Source organism: Babylonia areolata, chromosome 1, assembly GCF_041734735.1.
Source record: "Babylonia areolata isolate BAREFJ2019XMU chromosome 1, ASM4173473v1, whole genome shotgun sequence".
NCBI classification, from domain to species: Eukaryota; Metazoa; Mollusca; class Gastropoda; order Neogastropoda; family Buccinidae; genus Babylonia; species Babylonia areolata.
Genome location: NC_134876.1, coordinates 12,476,485 through 12,486,552, shown reverse-complemented (window position 1 = coordinate 12,486,552; position 10,068 = coordinate 12,476,485). Strand labels below are relative to the sequence as shown.

Sequence of the window (10,068 nt, the reverse complement as noted above, 5' to 3'; positions counted from 1 at the left end):
ATGTCTGAAAAGTTTTGGGGGACTCTGTATCCAGAGCTGTTCTCCAGAAGACATAAGAGAACTGGAAGGGATTCAGTGTAAAGCTCAGAAGACAAGTATGATTACAATCAAACTTATGCCACGGTGAACATTCACACGCGCACACACAAACACACACGTGCGCGCGTTTATTGGTTTTGCACTTTATTGTGTGCCTATGAACCTATATTTATAGTTTTCATGACAAATAAACATGACTGATTCACACACACACACACACACACACACACATTTGTAAATCACACAGGAACAGAAAACACGCGATTGTACACACCCATCTGCTTCGGCTACACACTGATTGGTTGATGAGGTTCGGATGCGAGTGCAGACACGATTGCATTCTCAAAGTTGATTGGTTCTATAAAAAGATTGCGCATACAATGAACCAATCCTAAATTGTCATTGAGTAAACACCGATTATTTCCCCTGTTGAAATAGTGTCCTTCTCGAAGGAAGTGTGCACAACAGAACCAGTTGTGATGGGTAGTATGCAGCTGCTGCAAACATTCGAACGAAGTTAGTAGTTTATTTATATCGAATATGTGATGATGTTTTCATATATTAAGTAATGCATTAAAATTCAAAAGTCTACATTGTATGAAAACTTAAGATACGTGCCCTGGAAGCAGAATGGTGACTGCGTCAGGGACTGAAAATTTACCTTAGAAGGACATGAAGTTCTATAAATAATAATCATATTATGTTTCATGTCGTCAGTCGAAAACCGGCATGGTAGTGGCTTAATTACCGTAAATAAGTGCACGGGCAATCGTCAGTCAGCATGCTTGGCTGTCAAGTTTCAAAACGCAGGCGTGTAAAATGCAAGTGATTGGAGCTATTCATTGCCCATGTGACATTCCGCTAACTTCGCAGTGAGCAATTAATTTTATTTACATTGATTGAGTCTACAGTTTCCCATACCAGTCAGTATTTTGAGTCAGTGCATTTCGATTCAGTTCACTTTGCGGGACAATGCAAACCGTCAGCTTTTACATGCCTAACTAAATACAACCTAGCTAGTGGAAACCCCCCAGTTCTATACACATCAGAACCATCAAAATGATGATGTTGGATGTTCAAAGAAAGAAGAAGGATGATTGATTGATACTTCTTATCGATAACTACCCTTCTGTTAAAGGAAGCTTTTGAATGTGTTTGTCAAGCATTTATTTTAACATATGCAGGAAACATATACACATATATCCCAGTAGGTGCAGATCTGTTAATAAAACCTTTTTTCACTTGTGTGCTTCAGTATTTATAGTGCCTTGTTTACCTTTTCCAAGTTCCCTCATCAGCTCATAACATTTTTAGGAAGAAATAATGAAGGACTGCTGTAGATTAGTCTTAGCTACATATGTAGTTGTTTGTTTTTTGTTGTTGTTGTTGTTGTTTTTTGTTTTGTTTTGTTTTTTTTAGATTAGTGTTACTTCCTTTCAATGCATGGAAACATTAACTGGTTAAGTTACTGATTTGGTATGACAGAAGAATCTGCATATTAAAGTCCAGTTTAATTGTACTAAAGACAAGTTGAAAAGACAACAACCGCATCATACACTTCAGCCTTATTACCCATTAACTATAAGTGCCCTGACCATTTGAAATTCACTGCCTGCTGCAGGCACTGGTCAGAGAAATTTATAAACAAGCTTCAACTAATTAAAATCAAAAAACATATATTTTCCCCACAAACATTTGTGTTATTACATGATGTGTTATTTTCAATATCATTGCCATTGCATTACATAGTTGTGTGTGTGTGCACACACACATGTGTGCATACATGATTTTCTTCTGAGAAACAAAATGTTTTAAAATGCTATTTATTATTGTTGTTAACACACTTGCAGAAGAAAAGCTGCATACCTCTTGTAAAAATCACATTGCTTTGAACAGTTTATTACAATATAGTACTTAGTCACATGAAAAAACAAAACAAACAAAAAAACATGTTTGACAAGCCATTAAATTTTTGGATCACTGCCAGAAATGAGTGATTGTTGCCCCAAATTTGTGTTGTGTTGTTTTGGTATTACTATTAGTTAATGTGATAGTAAGTAGTGGAGATAAAAACTGAAAAGATATGGACTGAAGAAAGACATACAGTCCAAACAGATAGTATTAAAACTTTAGTGTAAGAAAGAGCAGAATAGTATGCTGTGTTTTATTTTTAACAACACGCAGCAATAGATTTTTTTTTTAAAGAAAAAAGAAGGACATTGTGTGATAGAAGTGTTTCACAAACTTTTCATTATGAGATGATATGAAAACAAAGTAGGCCTTGCCAGTGAAACCAACTTTAGATCCCATTTGGTTGTTATGTGAAACGTATCATTTGTCATCAAACTTTAAAATCTTACATAAATATTTGAAATTGTCTAGAATGATTGTTTGTGAAACATGTTTCAAAAAATTATATTATTATATCACAGAATCTTATTAAAATGTAAATTGCATGACAGTTAACAGAACATGCTGTACTATAATTTCACTTTTTTTTTCTTTTTCAGAGTGACAGTTTCAAGCCATGGAGCGGTTGATCTCAAGAACTGGTCTGCAGTGGTTCAGACACTTGACTCAGCATCATCATTATGTGATCTCTGCAGCATTTAGATACGCCTCATCAGGCTCCCTATACTCAAGGCTGCCAGTTCTGCATAATGCTGTTGTTGCTTCAGGTCATGTACAACCAACTGTGTTATTCCAAAGCCCTCAGATACGTAGTGGTTTGCAGAAGCAACCAGTTTGGGCCTTCAGTCCACACAGGAGATTCCACACATCAAGGCGGTTCAGTGTGAGAAAGACTGCATATTCCAACTTTGGCCACAAGCGAAAGCCACCATCTAAGTGGTCATACTTCTACTGTACATTTCTTCTGACTTGTTTCCTTGGTTTCTACTGCTTGGATGGGTAAGTGGTGGGTTTATATATATATATAAGAAAAAAATATTTCTGACTGAAAAAAGTGGAGTGATGGCCTAGAGGTAATGTGTCTGCCTAAGAAACAAGAGAATCTGAGCGCGCTGGTTTGAATCATGGCTCAGCCGCCGATATTTTCTCCCCCTCCACTAGACCTTGAGTGGTGGTCTGGATGCTAGTCATTTGGATGAGACGATAAACCGAGGTCCCGTGTGCAGTATGCACATAACACACGCAAAAGAACCCATGGCAACAAAAGTGTTGTTCCTGGAAAAATTCTGTAGAAAAATCCACTTCAATAGGAAAAACAAATAAAACTGCATGCACGAAAAAATATTTTTGGTGTCATATACTGTACCATGTCAAAATATTTTTAAAATGGGTGGCGCTGTAGTGTTGCAATGCACTCTCCCTGGGGAGAGCAGCCCGAATTTCACACCAAGAAATCTGTTGTGATAGAAAGAAATACAAATACAAAAAAACTGACTATATTTATTATGTTGAATACCTTTGTAACATTTTTTTTTTTTTAATAGTTTCTGAATTCTGTTGGTTGGTAGAGGTTTTTAGTACACAATAGTGTCAACTTATCCCATACATGGATTACAAAATAATCTGGTTTTCACATAGCAAATTTTGCCATCCAGATCAACACTCTCCTGTTTCTAATTTTGTATTTTCTTAACACAAACAATGGTTGACACAATCAGATTTATTTTGACCCCTGGAACTTGTTTTACTCTCTGGAAAAGGGGTCCTGTTCGAGGCCCTGCTGTTTACAACTGTACTGGATGAAGGAGCCCAATTGGGGCTTTAGAAAGTTTTGGATTTTTACAGTGGTACCTACTTTGCATAATGACATGGAAAATCTTAACTGATCTTTCCACTCTTCACTGTCACCAATAAATGCAGAGTATATTGCTGTGTTCTTGAGCAGGAGAGTTATTTTCAAGGTGACTGGTTTATGTGAACAGTCCTTGTCAGCAATGACATGTGACCAAGTTTCTTCTCAGTCACAAGGCAGACAACAGAATTAGATGAAGTGACCCTATCAGAGCAATGTAACATTCTGAATTCAGTTTGTTTCAAACTCTGTGCTTTCCTGGATTCATTTACAAGTCATCAGTGTGTGCAAATTTCAAACAAAAAATATGGATACTTTCATCTCAATGGATGATAGTATAAGAAAGGAGGAAGCTGTATATTTTGTTCCCAACTCCTTATATTACTGTAAGTTTGGAAGTTTTCAGTTCATAAATTCTAACATTTGTTTTTTGGCGATTTTATTTCTTACCCATACAGATACTGAATAGGTCGTCTTTTGGGAAAGTAAGGGAGCTAACTGGCAGTACTGAGTTAAGCAGTCTCCACAGTTTTGTGTTTTTGAAAGTAATTGCAGAAGATAGGTAGATGCTGACATAGATTAGACATTACTCAGATCAGTTCACATCATTTCTGTCAGTGTGTGTGTAATCAGCTCATGTGAAGGGTTACCAAAGGTACAACTACATGGTAGGCGAAAATTGGTTTTTAAACAATGATTGTCATAATAATTAATGCATACAGAAGATAGGAAAGTTTTGCTTTAAACCAAATGAAAAACACAAAAAACCTTATAAACCTTTTTTTTTTTTTTTTTTCTTTTCTTTTTTGAAAGGGGGGTAGGGGGCTTTAGTTAGAGTGAGTGATGAGGTTTTTTTATTTATTTCTTTAGAACTATTTGGTACATGACTCGCACACATTTCTCCTGTCAGTCCTTGAAGCTGGCAGAAAACACCCTATCCCATGATAAAAAAGATCTTGTACTTAACTAAACAGGTTTACAGAACAAGGTATTTCATTTTATAGATCTGTGTAAAACTTAAAAACTTTCATCATGCTGAGATGTGCAAGAGTGCATTATGGTATATTTATATTATCTGAGCCATAATGGCCTCGAATGCAGACTTTATCAATAGTTATCTAATATCTCTCCCCTGCAAGTTTATACATATAGTTACAGATTCAACAGTCCGGTTTTAATTTTATCATACTAACGTTCATTTAGTAGTCAGTAACTAAGTTTATGGATGCCACATGATCTTCAGGTTATATTTATATATTTAAAAAAAGGTATCATTGGTTTACTTTAAATCATATGTACAGTGATAAAAATGAATACAAAGAAAATGTTGATTCCAAAATTGATTAAACCATTCAAGATTATTTTTCAGTCGTACTGAGACATTTTTATTAATTTTCTAGTGTAATGTTATGCATTACCTTTGTTGACATTCTTGTGTCCAGACCAAAAGCTCCAGAAAGTAAGTCAGATAATAAAGAAAGGCATTGGCAACAAACTGGATGTGATATATATAACAAAGCCATTCAAATCTAATTGAATGTTTATGTGGAGTGCTGCTGGGACAGAAGTAGCACTGCACAACTCCATAGGTCTAGAAGTAGAAGTCAAGCATAGAAGAAAGGGGAGAATGTGGAAAGGACTGAGTGAGACATTTATGTGGATATTGGATATGTTGTTAAAGAAAACTATGCATCATTGCAGAATGTTGTTCAACTTTTTTGAATTTTTGTGTGTATAAATAGTCACATTCATCATTGTATGTCTGTATGTGTTTTCTTTCTTTTATTGTTTTATTTATTTATCAAGGAATTTGGGTTTACCTCCTTGCAACTCCTTCCTGTGTAAAACGCTCAGAACATTCATTCCAGGTATTCAGCGAAATGGGCTTTGATGCTAGAAATGCAAGTTAGAACAAAGATTGAAGCTTTCTGATTCAGGTACATATTAAAAAGTTCAGATTAAATTCAAGGATAGTGGACTTCATTTTGCTCAGGAATTTGAGAGATGTGACAGTTTCATATATTCACACAACTTGATGTTGAAGACCATTAGTTGCTTTATGTTTATTTCACTTGTGTTCAGATTTGACTGGCTGTCTAAAAAGATGAAACTTGATGCATCATCCATCGTTGAGACAAAGGAGGAGAAGGAAGACAGCAAAGAAGAGGAGGAAGAAGAGGAACCTGAAGAAGGAAAGAAAAAGAGAAAGAAAGTGGGATTTAGAGACAGGAGGGTAAGTTCCTTTTCTTTGTTCAACCTACAGTATATCACTACAGGCAAACAACAGAGGACAGCAGTGATAGCTTTCAAGTGTACGGAAATAATAGCTAGGGTTGTTAATAGAAATTTGGAATATAATTTAAGACTGTAACTTTAACATCCAAACTATAAAGTTCTTTGAAACCTATGACTATGTTGGCAGGCCATGCATTGTGATTTAATATTTACTGTTTGCAGATTATTGGCTATGAAGACAGAATCCGTGCTTATTCGACGCCTGACAAGATTTTCCGCTACTTTGCCACACTGAGAGCCATCCAGAATGGGGAGGTGTTTATGACTCCAGAAGACTTTGTTCGCTCCATTACTCCTGGAACAAAGCAACCAGAAGGTACTTCATCTGTTTGTGTCTGTCTCCATTTCTGTCTGTTTCTCTCTAGTATCTCGCTGTCTTACTTACCTACATACAATTTCCCTCTTGCACATTTTCTATGTGCATATCACCATATATGTGTATACATGTGTGTCCATTGGTTTGTCAGCATTAATTGTTGGACGTTCACAAACTGTGCATGGAAAACAGAGTGTGTGCAAAACACAACTGTATTCAAAACATAGAGCATAAGCACTCCGCTGGATTGTCTTTTCTTTCTCTTAAACACTAACCAACACACAAATCTAACCTTCTCTTCTCCATGGCTGAAATCTTGTTGCAAAGTACCCTCAAAGGCTTGTTTTGTTTTGTTTTTAATTCAGGTTTGGGTCTGGACAGCTTCAAGAAGTATGACCCACAGGTAAGTTCACTGGACACACGTTTGTTTTTGGTGAAAGCAGTCAAGGAGTGAAAACAAAGAAAAAGTATTTTCATCCTGTTTTAATTATGCTTGAGGTCTAAGCAGTGTTTCAATCATTCTGTAGCTGTTAAAAGGTTGAAATTTGATTGATTCCAGTTGTAGCAAGTTAACTATTTGGAAGAGCATTCATTTTAAACACAAATTAAGAAAAAGAATTGAGAGAAAAAGGGGTCTATTGGTAGGAAAAAAAGAGGAAAGAAAGGGAGCATTGATAAGCTCTTGTGATCAGTTTGTAAGAAGTTTTTAACTGTAAAGATATTATGTTTTGATATCAGCAGTCTTACTATTTTCAAAACTTGGGCTTTTTTTCTTTTTCTTTTTAAATTACACATACATGATTTTTGTCTCAATACACAAATACTTTTAACAAATACTGATTGACAAAAATAAATGAAAACAAATGATCAAATTTTTAAAGAAAATTTGACTTTTTTTTCCAGTATTGAAATAGTTTCATTAAAAACTTTTTTTTCCAGAGTCATCACATCTGCAGTGTCAGAAGACCATATTGTTCTAAAATCATCCATTCTCAGCATTGTTCTAAAACCACCCATGTTTGTTTTGTTTTTCTGTTTGTTATGTGACTCATCTTTTTTCTATCCTTCATACATACTTCATATGAAAATGCAACCTGTCAGCAGATTAAAAATTTGATAAAATAGTTTGAGAAGGGGGGTGAAATGTTTATTGATTCAGTTTGTTGTATCGTCATTTTTATTCTGTTTTGTTATCTGTGTTCCATTTTCCTGGTTCTTTGTTGTTAAACATGTTATATTGTCCCTCGATAGTTGTTGTCTTTGAATGTTTAGAAACCTATGTTTTGTAACAAACAGTAAATAACTAAATTACTGTTTGTTTTGGCTTCAAGATATTTGAGGTTACTGGCAACATGTTATTTGTTAACAGGTGTGAATGTACTTTAGTGGTTAAAACAGTAATTTAGGTTTCATAAATAGATGAGGTTTTTTGTTTTGTTTTTTGTTGCAGTTAAATTTTTTTATAGCGTTGCAATAGTCCATCTTTTTTTTTTCTTTTTTTGTTTGTTTACTTAGTGGGATATAGAATAGTAACTTATATTACTGATTATTCAAGTGCAGTTTAATTTTCTTTCTTTTTGTTGGTTTTGTTTCTCTCTCCTCTCAAGTCTCTGTATCTACCGCTCTCCCATTCTGAACAGTGATAACAAACTGGTATTTCTTAATATATGAAAGTTTTCATTATCCCTTCAATCCTTTTCACCCCCACCCCCTTATCTTTCTGCCTCTCACTGTTTTCCTCTCACTCTAATTCTCTGTCTTACTCATTTCCCCTGCTCCCCTCTCTCTCAGTCATTTTTTCCTTGGAGCTGTTTTAAGTCAAACTGGTAGTGGTAGTTGATGTTCACAGTGCCTCTCCCAGTAAATACAGGGAAATCTACTGGAACATGAGGTAATAAAGGAAGCGAAGACATAATCTGCCTACTGTTTTCAAACATGTCAGTCACTGATTCTTTTTGCAACAACTTAGTGATAGAAGGTAGGATCATTTCTGTACTTTTGTATTTAGATGCAGTAAGTGAATGAGTAAACAAATATAAGTTTATGTAGTTTGTGTATGAACAGTCATACACCACAGAGGATTAATATGCAATCCATTTCTCCATACTTGAATCTGTATTCTGTTCACTGCAGTGTTTTCCTTTTAGTCAGGAGTAAGTGAAAATGTCAGTGGAAATGTTGATCGGTATTGGTGATCTTCAGTATGATATACCAAGCATTGTATGCACTATGCAGAAAAAAGAAATGAAAACTAATTTACTCTTGTCTTATGTCCATGGCATGCACTTAAATTCCATGGCAAGCATTTAAATTGCTTTTATTATCTCCTGACAGTCCCACACTTTGCACTGGAATTGCTGTTCCCTCTTCAGGTTCACAGCTTGTGTATCAACCCCAACACAGATTTTCAGATCTCTTAGCAATCCTCTGTTGAAACTGCTGGTCACAGTAGAAAGTCTGCATTGCTTACTACATTATGCAGATTGAATTTGATTAAATTTCATACACAGAACTATGCAAAACATTGATTATAACCGTTTTCTTTTCTGGGTTCCTGTTCATACTGGCATTCAAGGCAGTGAGGTTGTTGACCAGCATTCCAGGAAATTCACTCTCTACTACTTACAAATGTGTATGAGAATAGAAAGACCTCAGACCCAAAATATAATTCGTTGCAAATTAAAAGACATTTGGCAAGGGGGAAGGGGTTGGATTTCTGTCTGACAGCACAGTATTGCAGAACCATTCCAACATAGAGGAGGAATTCCTGCTGTTGCATTAAAAAAAAAAAAAAAATTAAATACTGAAGGTTATGTGTGGGTCACTCCTTTTTTGGCCCTGTCTTTCCATCAGGAAGATAAGAGGCTTGAGTGTACATTTCTCATGATGAGCCTCTCAGTATTAAACATCATTATGTAATGTTGGTATTTATATTTAGTTGCTGAGCTTATGAAGACTTTTACAAAATAATCAAAGACAATGTCTTTTTTTTTTAATTCGTGAATGAAACTGATATTTAAAAATTTCTTATCATCAATGCATTGGTTTTGGAAAACTAACATTTGCACCTGTATCTTTTTTTCTTTTTTTTTTTTTTTTTTTTTTTTATCTTGCACAGGTTTGTAATGATTTAGTATGTTTGAATGTTTTTGTTCATGAAATATTTTTGTCGGCCTTGAGATGGCAGAACTATATACAAGATGTACTGAAGGCAAAATTTTGTTGGACAGGGATGAGAGAAAAAGGCAGATTCCAGGGAAAACAATGATTTTTTACCTTAACAAATGTACTTTCTTACCTCAGAGAATGAAGAGCAGCGTGAGTAGTTACTCTGTCATATTGACTTCAATTGCCTGCAGTAGTCTTCATAACTTTTAACTGATTGCTTCTAGAGACAAATATCTATTGTTCATTCCAGTGGCCTTACATGGTGAAAGGTTTTCATAATTACAAGCATGCAAAGTTTCCTTTCAATTTGGTGTGTGGTGGGAATACATTCATGGTGGCTTAAAGTGGTGAAAGGGTTAACTTACAATTTTTGTTTCAGTTTGATTGTGGTGGGTTACTAAAGATGTTTTGCTACAATTGATAATTCTCTGTGCCCTGGGTTCATGGACATGGTATTTAAAAGGGATCTTCTTTTCTGGATTTGCTG

The 10,068-nt window shown here is 35.2% G+C and overlaps 1 protein-coding gene across 6 annotated transcripts in view; it reads left to right on the top strand.

Moving 5' to 3' along the window:
- Positions 1-447: 447 nt before the first annotated feature.
- Positions 448-10,068, top strand: part of LOC143279676 (calcium uptake protein 1, mitochondrial-like) — a 31,529-nt gene continuing 21,908 nt past the window's right edge. For 3 of the 6 annotated variants that reach the window (XM_076583794.1, XM_076583775.1, XM_076583756.1), the window contains exons 1-6: positions 448-555; positions 2,550-2,949; positions 5,885-6,035; positions 6,260-6,413; positions 6,779-6,816; positions 9,717-9,731. In XM_076583794.1, coding sequence (XP_076439909.1) covers positions 2,567-2,949; positions 5,885-6,035; positions 6,260-6,413; positions 6,779-6,816; positions 9,717-9,731 — 741 coding nt within the window. In that variant the 5' untranslated portion in view covers positions 448-555; positions 2,550-2,566. The remainder of the gene's footprint in view (positions 556-2,549; positions 2,950-5,884; positions 6,036-6,259; positions 6,414-6,778; positions 6,817-9,716; positions 9,732-10,068) is intronic. The other 3 variants (XM_076583802.1, XM_076583784.1, XM_076583766.1) reach the window with 1 other exon arrangement.